The sequence below is a fragment of the Tupaia chinensis genome, unplaced genomic scaffold (assembly GCF_000334495.1).
Source record: "Tupaia chinensis unplaced genomic scaffold, TupChi_1.0 Scaffold146907_1, whole genome shotgun sequence".
Taxonomy (NCBI): domain Eukaryota; kingdom Metazoa; phylum Chordata; class Mammalia; order Scandentia; family Tupaiidae; genus Tupaia; species Tupaia belangeri.
Window position 1 is genome coordinate 2376216 of NW_006206760.1, and position 21696 is coordinate 2397911.

The 21696-nt window shown below is 42.2% G+C and overlaps 1 protein-coding gene across 1 annotated transcript; it reads left to right on the forward strand.

Moving 5' to 3' along the window:
• The first annotated feature begins 11438 nt into the window (after nt 1-11438).
• Nucleotides 11439-20015, forward strand: TLR1 (toll like receptor 1). Its single transcript, XM_006169244.3, has 2 exons — nt 11439-11496; nt 17203-20015. The coding sequence occupies exon 2, from the start codon at nt 17271-17273 to the stop codon at nt 19665-19667; it is 2397 nt and encodes a 798-aa protein (XP_006169306.1). The 5' UTR covers nt 11439-11496; nt 17203-17270; the 3' UTR covers nt 19668-20015.
• Nucleotides 20016-21696: the final 1681 nt, after the last annotated feature.

A 21696-nucleotide genomic window follows, 5' to 3' on the forward strand; every position in this document is an offset into this window, starting at 1 on the left:
GAGTCCAATACCCTTAACCATGACGCCACCTGCCAGCCCCCCTAGGTTCAATTCTTGACCCAGTCTGAAAATCCAGGAACAGTGGCAAGTGCCATAAGCCCAGATACTCAGGAGGCTGAGACAGGAGGATTGCAACAGAGTAAAACCCTGTCTAAAACACCACACTTGGCTACAAAGAGAGAGAGAGAGAAATATATTTGTTGAATGACTATATGAGCGCTTCTGACTTGGAGACAGTTGGCTTGGTAACCCCAAATGGCAGGATGAGCGAAGGGAAGCAGTGGTTGCAACCTTCCTTCCACTACTGGCATGGTGAAAGTACGTGAATTTCCTGTGGGCCATGCTGACAATAGCCCATGGAAAGGAAGCTGGGCTTGGGTTGTCATGACGGGACCTTAGACAACAGGACAGCCTATTGTACCAAGTCAGAAGTTATGGGGTAGAGGTATATTTCCGGGGTGTGGGTTGAGGGGGTTATTGCAAGAAGCCAGCCAGTTAATGCACCACTTGTTTCAAGGAAATGTCACATTCTGAGATTCCAGAATGAACTGGGGAGTGTTGGCAGAACTGTCTCTAATGGCCTGAGAACTTACAAGAATGCGGCAGCAGAAAAGAAAATGCTATCTCAGGGACCAGCAGTTGGCATAATGGTTACATCACTGGACTCACACATAGTCGACCGCAGTTCGAATCCTGGACCTGGTGGCTTAAAACTCACGCTGGGCATGTGTGCATGCATGCCCCAAATCCCAAGAGGACAATAGAGGAGAAAGGATTATGGCATGGCCACCCCCCTTGGGGGGTGATTTCTTGCTTTCTGTCTCTCTCTGTCTGTCTGGTGAACACTCATGCCCTATAACAAAAATCTCTCTCAAAAAAATAAAATAAAATAAAATAAAAAAGAGGGCTCAGCAGGCAGTGTGGTGGTTGGGGATGCTGGACTCCCACATGGCCGACTGCGGTTCGAGTCCTGGACCTGGTGGCTTTCTCTCTTCCTCTCTCTCTCTCCCTGGTCAAATTAAAATAAATAAATAAAGTTAAATAAAATAATTATTTATAGAAAAAAAAGAAAAAAGAAAGAAAAAGAATCAAAAAGAAAATGCTATCTTGGGAGGAGAATCTAAAAGAAGCTGCTTGAGAAGTCAGAGGAACAAAGAAGGGAGAGTAATGGGCTGGCTTCGTGGCGCAGCTGTAACACGCTCAAGAGAAGCCAAATCTCACATGACTATGGGGATTCCTGTGGTTCGAGTCCTTGGTCCAGTCAGCCTAACACACATAAGTGCTCAAGATTTAATGGGCTGGAGGACTAGATGAGGAGGATCATGGTGTGACCAGACCCTGAGAGAGTCTCTCCTTCTCTCACTCTCATGTGCTTGTGCTTCATCATGAATGGAAAAAGATAAAGATAAAGAATGGAGAGAGAGAGACAAAAATAGAACAAGATGGCAGTGAGAGACTAGGAAAGAAATAGTGGCTGAGGGACTGTGATCTGAATGGGAAGAGTGTGTGAGTTTTCAAGAGGACACAGTAGGGACCAGCAGGTGGCGTGGTGGTTAAGGCACTGGACATTCCCACATGGCCGACCGCGGTTCAAGTCCTGGACCTGGTGGCTTGCTTTCTCAATTTCCGTCTCTCTCTCTCTGTCTCTCTATGGTCAAATTAAAATAAATAAAATTAAATAAATAGTTCTTAAAAAAAAAAAAGAGGACACAGTAAACAATACTAGCAAAAGAGGAAGGGTTTCTATCTAGAGTTTGGAAGATTGACTTGATTAGTAAGAAATCCGCATAAAATACAGGCAGTGAAAGGGATGCAAGGGGATTTCTAAAAACCACAGGGACTTCCCAAGGATTTGTACTTACAGTTAGTTTAGGAGGAATCTCAACAGAGTCAAGTCTGAATAGGAAGTAGTTTTCTTTTTTCTCCAGTTACTCCATCAGCTGGATTCAGGAATGATTTATTTCTCATCTCTTAGTTACATCATGTGCCTCGACTGCGAGGTAAGAAGATGTGGCCTCCAAGAAGAAGGGGCAGTGGATTTGGAAAGAACAGAAAGACAGACAAGTGGAGAAAAGTGGGAATCAGGCGGTCTGAGTATCTCCAATGGAGATCTCTGCGGCACTGAGCCGGTCCCAGGTTTATTTTATAGAGCGATGGGGGAGGGAGAAGCTGAGGGTAAAGCCAGGTGTCAACAGCAGCTGTGGAGACTCTCACATTCCATAGTTTTTTAAAAAATTTATTTATTTACTCTTGGAGAGTTTTTTGCTATAGGGTGCATGTGCTCGCCAGAAAGAGAGAGACAGAAAGATAGAAAGTGAGAAATCGCCCCCCAGGGGGGATGGCCACACCGCAATCCCTTCTCCTCCATTCTCCTCTCGGGATCTTGGGTATGCACGCACACGTGCCCAGCGTGAGTTTAAGCCACCAGGTCCAGGACTCGAACCATGGTCTGCTACATGGGAGTACAGTGACATAGCCATTACACCAACTGCTGGTCCCTCGCATTCTGTAGTTTTAAACAAGCCTCCCCTCGCCCTCTCTGGCTTACACAGCATCAGCACTACGACCATATCTACTTTTAAAGATCACTAGTGTTTTGTCCAGATGTGGCTGCTCCCTACAATCTTGGACAGTTTTCATACTTTTCCAGCCCTCCTGAGGTATTAATACTGCAATCTAGTTTAAAAACTGTACTCTCCACTTTCTCCACATCATAGACTAGGCTTCCAGCTCAACCTTGACATACATACTGGTGTAGGTTTGATTTTCCTGGGATACACACTTCCTTCCCTTCCCAGGCCTAACTCTTCTGATGTGGAAATCAGGAATAAGCCATAGGAAGACAGAGAATCTTTTCCATAACCCTGTTGATTAAGGTACAGACTAAGGTGGAAGACAGGGAGACCTCAAATGAAGGGACGTCTATGAGACAGAAGCTTATTTCTTGATCAAACAATAGGTCAAATATGGTCAGGAGGTCTTGGGTTGGTACCAGCTCTATTCCACAAAGTTATTCAAAGGCTCAAGCTGGCAACTGTTCCTGTCCCATAACTCTTCTCTTCTTTGCTTCTGTTCTCCTTGACATGGAGTCATGGGAATTAACAAAGTCCTCCTTCTCTGAGTGTTGTTAACCAAGAGAAGCTGATGTGGAAATGATACCATAGCCACTAATTGCCTATTAGCAAAGGTTATTCCAATAGATATCTCCACAGGAGACACCAGTCCCTCTGTTAGCTTAAAATCCTGAACTCTAGGGGGTACTTGTGACATTATCTAAGACCACTCAGAGAGGGACAACTCCCGTAGGGTGATCCTGCACCTTCCTTCCTACCTTTCTTTGCTCTCACTTCATTTCTTTTTAAAAATTAATTCATTAAAATTTTTGTGTGTGTGTGTTTTTATTTACATTTCATCATTGTACATTTTGCAGCATACAAAATGAATCTTCTTAGCATGAATACACTGCATATTAGTCCAGTCAAAGATATTAGTGTACATGTCGGACCTGCCGACGGTGAACAGTTCCTGAGTTGGGGAGTGAGGATTAAAGAAAGACAAGAAGACAAGATAGAAATGGGAGGACTGCCAGTCAATACTGGTCAGCCTCGAGTGTACTTTATTGCTAGTATTAATACACACTCCAGAGACTTCTGTGATGTAAGGTTTTAAGTCCTTACTGAATTTATCAGGTTGTTATAACAATACTTTGGAATATTCAGTTCAAAACCATCCCAAGACATTCTGCTCGGAACAATCCAGCCACCCAAGGCCATGTCTGGATAAAGACCCCGGTCTTATTCTGGTGGTCACGTCTTGCATGTTTCTCACATCTCCTCTTTGGCTCCCCACATGTACAGGTCATCCTTAACACATAAATTTACACTTTTGCATTTGTGAGATATTTTGCTTTCCTTTTTTTTTTTTTAATTTCTTTCTGATTCCCTCTCTCCCACCCCCTACTGCCACCTTCTTCCTACCCTGTCTCTAGTACCCACAGTTGCTCTTCATGCTTTTATACCTTTCCCTCTTTCAGTTTCTGTTATAGAGTTGCACGCACACGTGCCCAGCGTGAGTTTAAGCCACCAGGTCCAGGACTCGAACCATGGTCTGCTACATGGGAGTCCAGTGACATAGCCATTACACCAACTGCTGGTCCCTCGCATTCTGTAGTTTTAAACAAGCCTCCCCTCGCCCTCTCTGGCTTACCCAGCATCAGCACTACGACCATATCTACTTTTAAAGATCACTAGTGTTTTGTCCAGATGTGGCTGCTCCCTACAATCTTGGACAGTTTTCATACTTTTCCAGCCCTCCTGAGGTATTAATACTGCAATCTAGTTTAAAAACTGTACTCTCCACTTTCTCCACATCATAGACTAGGCTTCCAGCTCAACCTTGACATACATACTGGTGTAGGTTTGATTTTCCTGGGATACACACTTCCTTCCCTTCCCAGGCCTAACTCTTCTGATGTGGAAATCAGGAATAAGCCATAGGAAGACAGAGAATCTTTTCCATAACCCTGTTGATTAAGGTACAGGCTAAGGTGGAAGACAGGGAGACCTCAAATGAAGGGACGTCTATGAGACAGAAGCTTATTTCTTGATCAAACAATAGGTCAAATATGGTCAGGAGGTCTTGGGTTGGTACCAGCTCTATTCCACAAAGTTATTCAAAGGCTCAAGCTGGCAACTGTTCCTGTCCCATAACTCTTCTCTTCTTTGCTTCTGTTCTCCTTGGCATGGAGTCATGGGAATTAACAAAGTCCTCCTTCTCTGAGTGTTGTTAACCAAGAGAAGCTGATGTGGAAATGATACCATAGCCACTAATTGCCTATTAGCAAAGGTTATTCCAATAGATATCTCCACAGGAGACACCAGTCCCTCTGTTAGCTTAAAATCCTGAACTCTAGGGGGTACTTGTGACATTATCTAAGACCACTCAGAGAGGGACAACTCCCGTAGGGTGATCCTGCACCTTCCTTCCTACCTTTCTTTGCTCTCACTTCATTTCTTTTTAAAAATTAATTCATTAAAATTTTTGTGTGTGTGTGTTTTTATTTACATTTCATCATTGTACATTTTGCAGCATACAAAATGAATCTTCTTAGCATGAATACACTGCATATTAGTCCAGTCAAAGATATTAGTGTACATGTCGGACCTGCCGACGGTGAACAGTTCCTGAGTTGGGGAGTGAGGATTAAAGAAAGACAAGAAGACAAGATAGAAATGGGAGGACTGCCAGTCAATACTGGTCAGCCTCGAGTGTACTTTATTGCTAGTATTAATACACACTCCAGAGACTTCTGTGATGTAAGGTTTTAAGTCCTTACTGAATTTATCAGGTTGTTATAACAATACTTTGGAATATTCAGTTCAAAACCATCCCAAGACATTCTGCTCGGAACAATCCAGCCACCCAAGGCCATGTCTGGATAAAGACCCCGGTCTTATTCTGGTGGTCACGTCTTGCATGTTTCTCACATCTCCTCTTTGGCTCCCCACATGTACAGGTCATCCTTAACACATAAATTTACACTTTTGCATTTGTGAGATATTTTGCTTTCCTTTTTTTTTTTTTAATTTCTTTCTGATTCCCTCTCTCCCACCCCCTACTGCCACCTTCTTCCTACCCTGTCTCTAGTACCCACAGTTGCTCTTCATGCTTTTATACCTTCCCCTCTTTCAGTTTCTGTTATAGAGTACAGACATTCAGTATATGTTAAATGAGGGGATATACGATGCTTCTCTTTCACAGTCTGGCTTACTTCACTCAGTATTAAATCTTCCATATTCATCGACTTTCTATCAGATGCCAAGTTCTCCTTGTTTCTTATGTCCAAGTAGTATTCCATAGTGGATGTTGCAGATTTCTACATCAAAGCAAATAGCCTTTTGAGGAAGAGATACTTCATCTTTTTGGTCTCTGTGAGTGAGTCTACAGGCATGTCCTCTTTACTTGACTTGGAAAAGAGATGTCAGCTGTCTCAGAAGAAGAGGGGGCAGAGTATAGGTCTACGTGATAAGCACTGGTGTTCTGATGGAGTTGACTCTCACACTGCCCTCCCCAGCATTTGTAAGTGGACCAAAAAACGTGGAGTGATGGGGGATGGCGCTATGGTTCAACTGCTTCTTAGAATGCCCCAGGGGAAGTGCCTGGCCCCAGGCATTGGCATGTTTCTTCTGCATATGCACTGCCACTTCCTTGTCCTCAATTTTAGACCTAAGTCAAGAGCTCCAGCCAACACCCTGTTGCATAATAAGCAGAACCCATAGACAGGAAGAGAAACCAAAATTGTTGCTACACTATTAAATTACATAACTGATGAACGATCTGACAAAAAAAAAACTTTCCAAAATGTGGGATAAATAATCAATAAAAAGGATGTATCACAGGCCAGTAGATGGGACAGAGATTGAGGCAGCTAGATTCCTACTTGGTTGATTGTGTAGTTGGGGTCCTAGACCTGGCAGCTTGAAAAACATGCCAGGTGCATGTGTGTGTGTGCTCAAAATCCTGAGAGGATCCGAGAAGGTATTGAGACTTGGCCATCCTCCCTAGGGGATAGTTTCTCACTTTCCTTCTTTCTCTCTCTGTGTCTGTCTCTAGTGAGCTCACAAACTTCACATGCCCTCTGGAGAAAAAAAATAAGACACATCAGTAACAAGAGAAAAGGCAAAGAATAATGGTATAGATTTATGTCCATTGACTCAGAAAAGCCGCTCTGTGAAACATATATTAAGAACGTAATTAGTCATACACGGTTCAAGGACGTTTTGTTGTTCATTGTAGAGTTGTTTATAATAGTAAAACCTAGAAGCAATCTAAATACTCAACAATAGAAAGGTGGGTAAATACACTGTAAATTAAAATATTTAAAAATGCATTATAAATAAAATAGAATATGTTGAGCCAATTACAATGAAATTGTAGATGGATATTTACTGGCATGAAAAAATATTTTTATGCATTATGGATTAAGAAAAATGGATTACAAAATGATATACATAGTAGGATGCTATCTGAGTGTGTGTGTGTGCGCGCGTGTGTGTGTGTACATATGTGCTTGCCTGTGTGTAAGCAGGTAAATCATTATAAGCCTGAATAGCAATTTTGTGACAAAAACAGGAAATGTATGCATGCATAACAAATTCTGCATGGTTGCTACAAAAATGGTATTGATGTATTTCTCTGTGTTAAAATGATTGTTGATTGGGGCCGGCAAGTGGCATGGTGGTTAAAGGCGCTGGACTCCCACATGGCTGACCACGGTTCAAATCTCGGACCTGGTGGCTTGCTTTTTCACTTCCTCTCTCTCTGTGTCTCTCTGATCAAACTGGAAAATAATGATAATAATAATAAATAAAGTTTAAAAAAATGATTGTTGATTTAATTTTTGTATTTTATTTATTTATAATTTCTGATTTTTCTTTAATAAGGATTTTATTTCAATAATAAATAATTATTAAACTATGTTAGAGAGATATATGTTACACGTATGTTTATTGACTTTGTTAATGGACAAGAACTTTCTAGACCTAACAGCAGTATAGCAGTCTTGTGCTGGAGCTGGCTTGTATACACTTGTGACAGCCAATTGTCACCTCTTCAGGAATTTTGTAAGCAGGTCAGTTGGTAGCTAAAAACCAGCTGGCGTGGGACTATGTATAGTGCAGATGCTACAAATCAGATTTTTAAAAAAATACTTAATTTACCAGCAACAGCTGAAAGACAGTTATGACCAAAAAAAAAAAAAAAAAAAAAAAAACGACATTTTTAAATAAAAAAAAAGTAACGTACTTATTCATATAAAAATGAGTGTAGGGTTCAGGGTCCAGGTGGTGGCACAGCAATGATACAACTGGACTCCATGGTAAAGGGTCTCGGGTCACACCCCAGGACCTCTCTGACTATGCTGAGAGCACATGTGTACCTGTGACCCGGGCTGGCTGAGACTGGAGGTGGATTATGGCACAGAGACCCTGTTGGGATACCTGTCTCTCTACACATGGGAGAACTAACTTACTAACTAAACAAACAAGCAAAAACAGAATGCATTTATTGGTTTGAAAGGACGCAAGATGAAAAAGTAAACAATGGGGGGAGGTGTTTGACAGAGGTTAAATATGTCAATAGAATAAAAGAGAATGTACAATTAAAAAAAAAAAAACACCTTGATATAAAAAAAGGCAAACATGGGACCAGTAGATGGTGTAACGGCTACATCATTGTGCTCTCATGTAGTTGACTGCAGTTTGAGTCCCGGACCCGGTGGCTTAAACCCATGCTGGGTGCATGTGCGTGCATGCCCAAGATCCCAGGAGGAGAATGGAGGAGAAGGGATTGTGGCATGGCCATCCTCCTGGGGGGTGATTTCTCGCTTTCTACCTCTCTGTCTCTCTCTATCTTTCTGGAGAGTGGCACCCCGCCAAAAGCAAAACCCCCCACAAAAAAAAAAAAAAAAAAAAAAAAAAAAGAAAAGAAAATCTTTCTGCTTCAAATGACATAAAAAATGTAAAAGGACTAACACCCCCATGGGAAATTTTTGTAAATCATGAATCTGGTAAGGAATCTGTGTCTAAAATGTATAAAGAACTCTTATAACTCTATGATTAAAAAGATGAACAACCTGGGTCAGCAGGAGGCATGGTGGTTTAGGCACTGGATCCCACATGACCGACTCTGAGGTTCAAATCCCAGATCTAGCGACTTGAAAACCATGCTGGATGTGTGTGCATGTGTGCTCAAGATCCTGAGAGGAGGATGGAGGAGAAGGGATCGGTAACGGGACTTAGGCTTGTGTTTATTTGCACAGCTATGATAACTTTTTCTACCCTACCTTGTCCAATATGGTAGCCACTACCACACACAACCACTGAGCCCTTGAGATGCAGGTAACCCAGCTGACACATGCTATAGCTGTAGAACACACACTGGATTTTGAAGACTTTGTTTTGCATTTGTTTGTTATTAGTTTTTGTTATAGGGTGCATGTGATAGCCAGAGAGACAGAGAGACAGAGAGAGAGAGAAGGGAAAGACTCTGCTGATTTCTGAATGGCCACACTGCAATCCCTTCTCCATTCTCCTCTCAAGATTTTGGGCATGCACACACATATCCTTAGCATGATTTTCAAGCCACTGATCTGGAACTCCAACCTCCCAGTGAGCCACATGGGATCGAGTGGCCTTAACCTCCATGCCACTCACTGGCCCGATTTTGAAGACTTTGTATGAATAAAGTATAAAATAAATTGTTAATAATATTTTATATTCATTGCATGTTAAGATATATGCTGGATTAAGTATTACAAAGTTTATAAAGAAGCCGTAGTCTCTGAGAATTCAAGTTTTCCTTGAGAGTGTGGCTTATCAGTGCATAGCTATGCCTGATTGGAAATGCAGGCTCAGTGCTTACTCACTGGCCAACGGGGAGGAAAAGCAATTGCTAAAGTGTTTGGCTTACTATTTTGCGTCCCTGGCGTTACGTTCTAGACCTGTGTTCACAAAGTCAAAGTCTATGGGAGCTGGCAGCTAAATTCTTACTGAAAGAAGAATTCAAGAATCTCCAGCGATGGGTCTGAGGTAGAAATGACAGGCATGCAGGGCAAGGCGCGCTCATTCTTTCAGTTTTAGAAACATTTGTAGATGTAGTTCCCCTGTTAAACAAATTCTGAGCTGGGGGAAACAGAGGAAGAGAGAATAGGAAGAGTCCAAATGAATACCAAGATCATTAATTTAGGGAAGTCAAGCGTTGCTCTCTGTGTGTTAAAAATAAACTTGATTACAGCAGAGAATTGTGGAGGGAAAAGAAGGAAAGTTTCCGTAGTCCTCACTTCGGTTTATCAGTAGACCCCATGCATATTAGGCTGAGTTCAAAGGCAGACAGTTGGCGTCCCTTAGCTTCATTTGCCCATTTGTTAGGCAAATGACTATTAGTCTGACGGCTATTTTTGTCATCATTATTTGAAAAAACAGGAGTGGAGCTATTAAGATAGATACCAAGTTATCCTTGAATATGCGACAGTTAGCCCAGAGAAAGTGTCTTGGACCCTGTTTGAGAACAGAGAGTCTTAGATTGCATGTTTATCATACAAAGTTTAGAAAAAAAAACATATTTTGGGGGACCAGCAGATGGCATAATGGTTATATCACTGGATTCTCATGTAGTCAACCACGGTTCAAGTCCTGGACCCGGTGGCTTAAATTCACACCTGGTACATATGCCTGTGTGCCCAGGATCCTGAGAGGAGAATGGAGGAGAAGGGATTGCGGTGTGGCCATCCCCCCTGGGGGGTGATTTCTCACTTTCTGTCTCTCTGTCTCTCTTTCTGGCGAGTGCACATGCCCTATAGCAAAAACTTGTCAAAAAATCATAATTTGATGAAAGTTTGAAAAATTCTGAACATATGAACACTGAGGCTCTGGAGGGGGTGCAAAAATCAGACATGATTAATGTCTATTCTATAATTGGTACATGAGTTATCTTCCGTCTTCAGAAATGTGCTTTAGCAAAACTCGACTCTCTTGATCCGTCCTTGTCTCTGTTCTTAGGCACCTTTAATAATGAACCAGGAAGAAAAGTCAGAGTAGGTGAAATATACCCAGATCTTAACCAAAAGGCAAGAAAAAGGGCACAACAGGTGAAACACACCAGACCACACTCTCACTTCCCCCAGCACGGCCACAATGATAGTATTTTGAAGCCAGCCACTGGGGATCTGTGGGTTATTGCTGTCACCTCCATCACGTCATCAGAGCACACAGCAGGGAGCTGGCTGTAGTGAAAAATGAAATTACAGACACGATTCTATCTTTTCTTTAATTTGGCATAGGGTGTGTACGTTTATTGTAGAAAGAGAAAGAGAAAGAGGGAAAGTGAGAAAGCACCTCCAGGAGGAATGGCCACATCACAATCCCTTCTCCTCAGCATTTTGGACACACAAGTACACGCACCTGGCATTTTTCCAGCTGCCAGGTCTGAGACTCGAACCCTGTAGCCAGTTATGTGGGATCCAGCCACCTTAACCATCATGACACTGGCTGACCTGATATGATTCTCTTTTAATAATCAATTGACCAGGCTAGCCAGTGGCATGGTGGTGAAGGTGCTGGACTCCCACATGGCGGACCGTGGTTCGAGTCCTGGACCTTTGTTTTCTCACTATCTCTCTCTCTCTGTCTCTCTGGTGAGTTTGCATGTTCTATAGCAAAATTAAAAATAATAATAATTAATCATAATAATAAATAAAATTAAAATTTAGGGAAAAAAAAAAAACCTTTGAGACCTGTTCTAAACATGAATAAGAGAAAGTAAGCTCATACTCACTGTGCAGTGTAATTCTGGTGAAAATCAGCAGATGGCACAGAAGAGCTTCCCCGCTCCCACCCCCCTCAACCCACAACATTAATGTGATTGCAGCGAAATAAATGTTCAAGGAAGTTCTGAACTGCCTTCAGACTGCCCAGCAGAGCAGACGAGCAGGCTGTCCTGGTAAGCAAGATCTCGTTTTTTGTAAGAGAAAGTAATGATACAGCTAGTTGTTGGGTACAGAAATCTTAGACGTCTCTATGGCTGGGCCCCAGGTGTTTTTCTAGATTATCTTTTTATGTATACTGACTGTGTGGTTTGAACTAGCATTTGTTTATCAGCCACTGGTCCTAAGTCAGAGGAAGGTTTTGTGTTTTTTTTCCCTTGAATGACATTTTACACATGACTTGTTTTCAAGTTTTTGAGTTAGGGAATGATGGGATCAGGGGCATCTCCCGGTTTTCTTACAAGAGCTGCTAGGTATTGTTTTCTATTGACGTTGCTCTCCCCTGTCCCCATTCCATTTACTGTAAGGTGAAAAAAAATTTTTTTTGGAGAGGTTTTTCTATAGGGCGCGTGCGCTCGCCAGCCAGACAGAGAGAGACAAGAGAGACAGAAAGTAAGAAATCACCCCCCAGGGGGGATGGCCACACCGCAATCCCTTCTCCTCCATTCTCCTCTCAGGATCTTGGGCACGCATACACACGTGCCCGGCATGAGTTTAATGCACCGGGTCTGGGACGTGAACTGTGGTTGACTACGTGGGAGTCCAGTGACATAGCCATTACGCTAACTGCTGGTCCCTAAGGTGAAAATATTAAGGAGATAAAAGTCAATGGCCTCGGCTGGCAGGTGGTGTGGTGGTTAAAGATGCTGGATTCCCACATGGCCAACCCCGGTTGGAATTCTGGACCTGGAGGCTTGCTTTCTCACTCTCTCCCTCTCTGGTAAAAATTGAAATAAATAAATGAATAAATAAATAAATAATAAAGTTAAATAAAATAATTCTTAAAAAAAAAAAAATCAGTGGCCTCTCGAGGCAGCAGCCTGCATGACTGCTCTGTTTTCACAGACAGGTTAATTTTAGTTTTTCTTCTGGACTGTTCCTACTAGTTATTTTTTTTCTGTTTGCTCAGACTACAGAAACTTTTCTGGGGATCAGGTGGAATTACAGGTTTCAAAAATGGTTTCCGAGCTACTACCAATTTGGGCAAAAGACTTGAAAGTAAATACAACTTTATAATAAAAAGCAAACGTTCAGAAAACTCTGGGGAAAACAACATCGAAAAGCTGTTGAACTAGTTCCAATCCTTTCAACCTGTGGTTAATAGCTAACTGGTCTGGTGCAGAGAAGATGCTTAAGAAATATTTTCAGGAATTTAGCATTATTAATGGGCAAGATTGATCTTGTGAGTGTTATTCACAGAGACCAAAGTTCTGAAATGATGCACCCAAAGTCTCCCAATAAAGACAATTCAAATGTAATGACTCATTTCATATCATCTGAGACTAAAGCTATCAAATCGCACAAAGGCACGTAAACCATACCTAGAAGTATTTTATGCTCTCACATTACAGCATCGTTATACTGTTCAACTTAGTAAGTCATAATTTTATTTGGCAGTAAAATAGTTTTGGGATTCTAATTAGATAAGTTTTTTTTTTTTTTTTGGAGAGATTTTCACTGTAGGGCGCGTGCGCTCGCCAGACAGACAGAGAGAGACATAGAGACAGAAAGCGAGAAATCACCCCCCAGGGGGGATGGTTACGCCGCAATCCCTTCTCCTCCATTCTCCTCTCGGGATCTTGGGCACACACGCACACGCGCCCGGTGTGAGTTTTAAGCCACCGGGTCCAGGACACGAACCGCGGTCGACTACGTGGGAGTCCAGCGACATAGCCATTACGCTAACTGCTGGTTCCCCTAATTAGATAAGTTTTGATGATCATCATTAAAAGTTTTACATTGGGTCAGCAGAAAACCTGGATCCCACGTGGCTGACTGCATCATTTAAGTCCTGGACCTGGCAGATTGAAAAACATGCCAGGTGAGTGTGTGTGCATGCCCAAAATCCAGAGGGTAGAATGGAGGAGAAGGGATTGCAGCATGGCCATTCCTCCTGAGGTGATTTCTCACTTTCCTCTCTCTGCTGAGTGCATGTACCGTACAGGGGAAAATTAGATTTAAAAAGACCAGTGTGAAGAGTAGAGACATTAATTTTCATGGATTTAGCAAGTTTGGTATATAAACACTTATGATCCTGTAAATTACTACAGATTATCAAATGGAACAACTGAGTAGATCCTTCAAGTGTACAATATTTTAATTTTCTTCTTTTCTTTTTAGAGGCTTTTTTTTTTTTTTTTGCTATAGGGCACATGTGCTCACCAGAGAGAAACAGAAAGACAGAAGGTGAGAAATCACCCCCCGGGGAGGAATGGCTATGCCTCAATCCCTTCTCCTCCGTTCTCCTCTTGGGACCTTGGGCACACACGCACATGTGCCCGGCATGAGTTTAAGCCACCAGATCCAGGACTCAAACCATGGTCAACTACATGGGAGTCCAGCGACATAGCCATTATGCTATCTGCTGGGCCCAAAACCATCTTATTTTGACCCAGCTTGTAAGAGATAGTTCTACCCTGAGATACTAGGCACTGGTCCAGGCAGTAGTTGAGTATTATTTTCATTCCCTTGGTCTTAGTCAGTTTGGGCTGCTATGTGAAGTACCGCAGACTGAGTGGCTTATAAACCACAGAAATTCAGTTCTCATAGTTTTGGAGGCTGGATGCCCAAGGCGAGGGTGATAACATGGCTTCAGGGGAGGGCCTCTTCTAGGTTACAGATCTCAGCTTTCTTCTTCTATCTTCACGTGGTGGAAAAAGAGCCAGAGAGCTCTTTGGGGTCCCTCTTACAAGGCACTAATTCCACTCAGGAGGGTTCCACCCTCATGACCCACTCATCTCCCAAAGGCTCACCTCCTAATACCATCACACTGAGGGTTAACATTTCAACATATGAGTTTGGGGTGTGGGTGGTGGCGTACTAATTCCATAATACCTGTGTAAGTATTGCTCCTTGGATGGGTAGTTCTTTCAGAAAGATGGAAAAGAGGAATTGGGAAATTTCTGAGTCTTTCTCCAGAACACAAGTGATGTCATTGAAAAGCCACCTTTACTTTTTTTTTTTTCTTTTTTGGAGAGGTTTTCGCTATAGGGTGCGTGCGCCCACCAGACAGACAGAGAGAGACAGAGAGATAGAAAGCGAGAAATCACCCCCCAGGGGTGATGGCCACGCTGCAATCCCTTCTCCTCCATTCTCCTCCCAGGATCTTGGGCACGCATGCACACGCACCTGGCGTGAGTTTAAGCCGCCTGGTCCGGGACTCAAACCACGGTCGATTACATGGGAGTCCAGTGACATAGCCATTATGCTAACTGCTGGTCCCTCACCTTTACTTTTTTAACGTGAATTTTAGTGTCTGTGTTGTCTTCTTTGCTCAGTCTTTGTGAATGCTGACAATGGGTGTGAGTACAAAGCACTCTTCTATATTAGGGGGGAAAAAATCTAAATAACATAGGCTCTTTGGGCACCTCTATAAAACAGTAAGTCCCAGGAAAGTTCCGGAAACAAGATAAGTTTGTGTATCTAACTTGAGGAACTTTTGTAACCCAGGGTTATTGTCTTAGTCCATTAGTACATTGCTAAGTGGAAATACCCAAGAGGCTCTGTGTGATCAGTCCTGACCCCTCTCCCTTTGCTCTGTCTATGAACATTGGCCTCTTCACTGGTCTTCAGACAAAAACCTCTCCAAAAAAAAAGTGTTTGTTATTTAGTAGGGAGACAGAAAATAAATAAATGACTACCTTTAATTCCAGGCAGTAGTAAGTTCTATGTAGAAAAATAAAGAAAGATAAGATGTAGGTATGGGATGGCATGAGGCGATGGCTATGTTTCATTGATTAGTTAGCGGAGGCCTTTTTGAGAAGATGACACTGGATAGAAATCAGAATGAAGAGGATGAGGAACCTACAGGAAGATCTGGGGAAAGCGCATTCCTGGCCAAGGAAAAGGTGGATCCAAGTGTTCTGAGATGGAAACGAGGTTGCTTTCTCAGTTAACCTCTTTTTCTCTCTCTGTCTCTCTTTCGCTCTGCCCCTCTCTGTTCAAATATAAATAAATAAATAAATAAATAAATAAATAAATAATAAATAAATAAATAAAGTTAAGTAAAATAATTTTTAAAAATTAGTTTATAAAAAAAAGAAAATCATGAGGAGGGACCAGCAGATGGCATAATGGTTATGTCACTGAACTGCCATGTAGTCAACTGAGGTTCAAGTCCTGAACACAACAGCTTAACAACTCATGCCTGGGTACATGTGTGTGTGTGCCCAAAATCCTGAGAGGAGACTGGAGGAGAAGAGATTGCAGTGTGACCATCCTCCCTAGGGGGTGATTTCTCATTTTCTGTCTATCTCTTTCTGTCTCTCTGGTGAGCACCTGTGCCCTATAACAAAAATCTCTCTAAAAGAAAAAAGGAAAGTCGTGAGGGGAGACATATTGAGAATGACAGTTCACTAGTTGACTCCTAACCAGATTTCTAAATGATCTTGGGAGGTTGAGACTAATAGTTTTCTATGAATGCTAAAACAAAATGATCATAAATGCTTGGATGCTTAAAACAACAGACATTTATTTCCTCATAGTTCTAGAGGCCAGAAAGCGCCCCAAACCAAGGTGTCACAGAGGCACAATCTCTCCAGAGCCACCTCCAACCTCTGGAGGCTACTAGCATCCCTTGCCCTTTTCTGCACACTCCGATCTCTGCCTTCATCTTCATATGGCTTTCTCTTCTGAGTCTCTGTCTCTCTTGTCTTTTTTTCAAATATTCTCTTGCCCCCCCCACCTCTCTCTCTCTCTCTTTTTAAAAATTTGCCAGAGGATGCAAGTACTCACCAAGGAGGGAAGGAGAGAGAGAGAGAGAAAGAGAGAGAGAAAGTGAGAACACACTCTCCATACTCTACATGGGGCAAATCACACCACGATCTCTTCTCCTCGTCTTCCTCCTTTGGAGATTGTGGGCATGCACACACCTATGCCTGGCATCCTTCTCAGGCTGCCAGGTCTGCAGCTCAAACTGTTGAGTCAGTCATGTGGGATACAACCTACTTAACTATCAGGCCACAGGCTTGCCATGACCCTCTCTTTCTTGTAAAAGGATATTTGTCATTTGGATTTAGGGACCGCTTGGATAATCCAAGATGATTTCCCCATCTCAAGATCTATGACATTAATCATCTCTGCAAAACCCCTTTTTCCAAGTAAGGTAACATTTAGCATCTGAGAATTAGGACGTAGTGAAGAGGTAGACATGCCTTGGAGGGCCAACTTTCAAGCTGTCACACCAGCCATATTAACATTTATTTGATTAGGTCCAGCTGTGATGGTATGGGCTGTTCACAACTGTTCCACAGACTGGCACCACATGGGAGGCCCAGGTTTGATTCCTGGTCCAACCTAAAAGCTGGGCGTGGTGGCGCACCTGTAATCTCAGCTGCTTGGGAGGCTGAGATAGGGAGATCATGACCTCATGCCATCCTGAGCAACATAATAAGAGCCTATCTGGTCCCAGCTATCTGGGAGGCTGAGGAAGGGGGATCAAAACATGGTAAGACCCTGTTTAAAGCACCACCACCCACAACACACACACTAACAAACGTACCTGATTAGAGCTAGCTTCATTATTTATCAATGAGTGTATTTCCCTAGTTTCTGGTTACATAACCCAAAAGAAGGTAGCCTTTGTCTTATGACTCGTCAATAAAAAGTGTTTAAAGTCAGCCATGCCTAATTTAATATAATCATTTAATGCATGTATTTTTAAGGCTCTGCATCTGTACCTGGACGCTCTGAAGAATAGCTTCTCATTCACAGAAATGCCTTGTGTTATAAAATGATGAGTATCTTCCATGTCATCATTACCTTCATAGTAATACTTGAGATCAGAATCCAGTTGTCGAATGAAACTGAAGTTTTAGTGAACAGGTCAAAAACAGATCTCACCCATATTCCCCAAGACCTACCTCTGGAAACAACAACCTTAGACATGTCACACAACTATATATCTGAGCTTCAGACTTCTGTCCTCCTACCACTCTCCAACCTGAGGATTTTGATTCTTTCTCATAATAGTATTCAGCATCTTGATCTCAGTGTTTTTGAATTCAATCAGGAATTGGAATACTTGGATGTATCGCACAACAAGTTGGGGAGCCTTTCTTGCCACCCTACTGTGAACCTCAAGCACTTAGACCTTTCGTTTAATGCATTTGATGCCCTGCCCATATGCAAGGAGTTTGGCAACATGCTTCAACTAAAATTTCTGGGACTGAGCGCTTCACAGCTACAGAAATCCAGCATGCTGCCAATTGCTCATTTGAACATTAGCAAGCTCTTGCTGGTCTTAGGAGAAACTTATGGAAAAAAAGAAGACCCTGGGAGCCTTCAGGGTATTAATACAGAGAGTCTGCACATTGTTTTTCCCACAGAAAAGGAATTCCATTATATTCTGGATGTGTCGGTCAGCACTATAGAAAGTCTGGAGTTGTCTAATATCAAATGTGTGCTAGATGATAACCAATGTTCCCATTTCCTACATGTTCTGTCAAAACTTCAGAGGAATCCGAGGCTGTCGAATCTTTCTTTAAACAACATCGAAACAACTTGGAATTCTTTCATGAAGATCCTCCAGTCGATTTGGAATACAACCATAGAGTATTTCTCCATTTCAAATGTGAAGCTACAAGGTCAACTTGACTTCACAGACTTTAACTATTTTGACACGTCTCTGAAGACCTTGTCTATACAACAAGTGGTCAGTGATGTGTTCAATTTTCCACAAAGTAAAATCTATAAAATCTTTTCAAACATGAACATCCAAAATTTCACAGTATCTGGTACACGCATGATTCACATGCTTTGTCCATCCCAAATCAGCCCATTTCTATATTTGGATTTTTCCAATAATCTCTTAACAGATACAGTTTTTGAAAATTGTAGAAGCTTGACCAAATTGAAGACATTTATTTTACGAATAAATCAGTTAAAAAAACTTACGAACATAGTTCATATGACCAAAGAGATGAAGTCTCTGCAACAATTAGATATTAGCCAGAATTCTATAAGGTATGATGACAATGAAGAAGTTTGTTTCTGGACTAAAAGTTTACTAAATTTAAATATGTCTTCAAATGTACTTACAGACTCTGTTTTCAGTTGCTTACCTCCCAAGATCAAGATACTTGATCTTCACAAGAACAGAATACAGAGCATTCCTAAAGGAGTCCTGCAACTAGAGTCTTTGCAAGAACTCAACATTGCTTTCAATTCTTTAGCTGACCTTCCTGGATGCGGTACCTTCAGCAGCCTTTCTGTCCTCATCCTTGACCATAACGTGGTTTCCCACCCATCAGCTGATTTCTTCCAGAGCTGCCAGAAGATTAGATCACTCAAGGCAGGGAACAACCCATTCCAGTGTACATGTGAGCTAAGGGAATTTATCAAAAACATAGGCCAAGTACCAAGAGGGGTGGTGGAGGACTGGCCTGATTCTTACAAGTGTGACTACCCAGAAAGCTATAAGGGCACTCCACTGAAGGACTTCCATCCGTCTCAGTTATCCTGCAACACAGCTCTGTTGATTGTCACCGTTGGGGCCACCATGCTGCTGCTGACTGTGACCATGACCCTCCTCTGCATCTACTTGGACTTACCCTGGTATCTCAGGATGGTGTTTCAGTGGACCCAGACCCGGCGCAGAGCCAGGAACTTGCCCTTAGAGGAACTCCAAAGAACTCTCCAGTTCCATGCTTTTATTTCATACAGTGGGCATGATTCTGCCTGGGTGAAGAACGAATTGGTACCAAACCTAGAAAAAGAAGATGTACGGATTTGCCTCCACGAGAGAAACTTTGTTCCCGGCAAGAGCATCGTGGAGAATATCGTCAACTGCATTGAGAAGAGCTACAAGTCCATCTTTGTTTTGACTCCCAACTTTGTCCAGAGTGAGTGGTGTCATTATGAGCTCTACTTTGCCCACCACAATCTCTTCCATGCAGGATCTGATAACTTAATCCTGATCTTGCTGGAACCCATTCCACAATACTCCATTCCTAGCAGCTATCACAAGCTTAAATCTCTCATGGCACGAAGGACATACTTAGAATGGCCCAAGGAGAAGAGCAAACGTGGACTATTTTGGGTTAACTTAAGAGCAGCCATTAATATTAAGTTGATGGAGAGAGCAACAGAAGTTAGTCACACGTCAAACTACTCACATCCGTCTTCTTAATATTGCTACTTTTGGAAGTTCCAGCGAAGACTTTGTTGTGCATTAACATGAATTTAAATACAATTTCGAATTTATAATGTAGTACTTTGAGGCTCCAGCTCATCATTAATAAAAATGAATGAAATGGAGGGCAGCTGGTGACAAAACAGTAACACAATGTTCTATGAGGCCGATCCACTGGAGAAGATTTTGTGTTCACATCTGAAGACTTCTGTGAACATGTCAGGCATGCAGGTACCATGATTCGTGGTTTGCTTACCCTGGGAGTGGGTCATGGCATGAAGACCTTATTGGGGATGCTTGTCTTTCCTGCTCATGGAATAAATAAATAAATGAACTTTAGGAAAACTAATGAAATGGTATAATTTTTATTTAGACAGTTAATTTCCATGAGAAATTTGCCTGTTTCTTTGCTATAACTAAATTTCTTGAATTTATCATAAATCAAGATAAGCCTCTTGTGGGCTGGCAAGTGGTATGGTGGTTAAGGGCACTGGGCTCCCCCATGGCCGACCATAGTTTGGGTCCTGGATCTGAGGGCTTGCTTTCTCACTTTCTCTCTCTCTCTCTCTGGTCAAATTAAAAGTCAATAAATAAATAAAGTTAAATAATTCTTTTAAAAAAAAAAAAGATAAGCCCCTGTTTCTCCTTAATGACATATGTCTTGTGTTCCTGAGCTGATATTAGAAAACTCCATGAACTGGCTCCATAGCCTGATGGTTAAGGGGGCCAGATCCCACATGGCTGATAGTGGAGTTCAAGTCCCAGAAAAGTAAGCATGTTGGGCGCATGTATGAGCATGTCCCAAATCCCGGCAAGATGGAGAAATGAAGTAGAAGGGATCATGCCCCACTGGAGGCTGCTTTCTCCCTCTCCCTTTCTTTCTGTTTTTCTACATGCCCTCTGGCAAAATTTTAAACACACACACACACACACACACACTCACACAAACTCCTTGACTGTTATGCCTAGTGTAAGGTTTTTATAGTAAATTTCTGTAGCTGGTGGGACTCACTCATATCCTCTCAGCATTAGCTTTCTCATCTTGAAGGCTGTTCATTGCTGATTGGGGAAATTGTATGTCTGAAGGTTTTGTTCTTGGCCATGATCCCCATCAAAAGGACAACTCAGAAGTGCTGGAGAGATGTCATTGGAAGAAGCCCTCAACCTATGTCAGAAAGACTACTTAAAATAGGGAGATGAAGAGAGAAAAGGCAGGAACAGGGTCAAATTCTGTCTATTCTGAGACAGCTGTATCAGTTTTACTAGACAATGAACAGCTACAGTAAGATATAAGTGTGATGCCAGGCACGAGTCTGTGTGTGCCCAAGATCCCGAGAGGACAATGGAGGAGAAGAGATTGCAGTGTGGCCATCCCCCCCGGGGGGTGATTTCTCACTTTCTCTCTCTCTGTCTCTCTGTGTCTTTCTGGTGAGTGCACGCACCCTATAGCAAAAACTTCTCAAAAAAAAAAAATGATGTAAGTGTGGAAAGTTTCATTATGACCATATTGCCAAGGGTCTTGAAAGTCAAGCAACAGAGTTAGAACTACCTATAGAAATATCATCATTGGACTAGCTCTGTAGCCTGGTGGTTAAGGCAGTTGGATCCCATGTGGCTGACCTCACAGTTCAAATTCTGAACCTACTGACTTGGGAAACCCCAGGTGTATGTATGTGTGTGCCCAAAATCCCAAAACAAGGGAGAAATTGAGGAGAAGAGATCGTAGTGTGACCATTCCCCATGGAGGTATTTTCTCTCTCTTTCTTGCCCTCTCTCTCTGGCAAGCACATGAGCTCTCTGCCAACATTTTTTTAAATGTCATTATTTAACCTTCTATGGAGCATAACAGTGAAAAGGAAATTTGAGCCATGAGCTATATACTAAAAGGATGTGAAAACTCTTGTTCCATTCTGGCATTGCACAGTTGTGAGAACTGGATTTTCCTGCTTTCTCTAGGACGATTGCACTTCCTATGTTAAACTTCTGTATTTCATAACCAAGTTTCAACGGTTTACCAAGTAGCCGT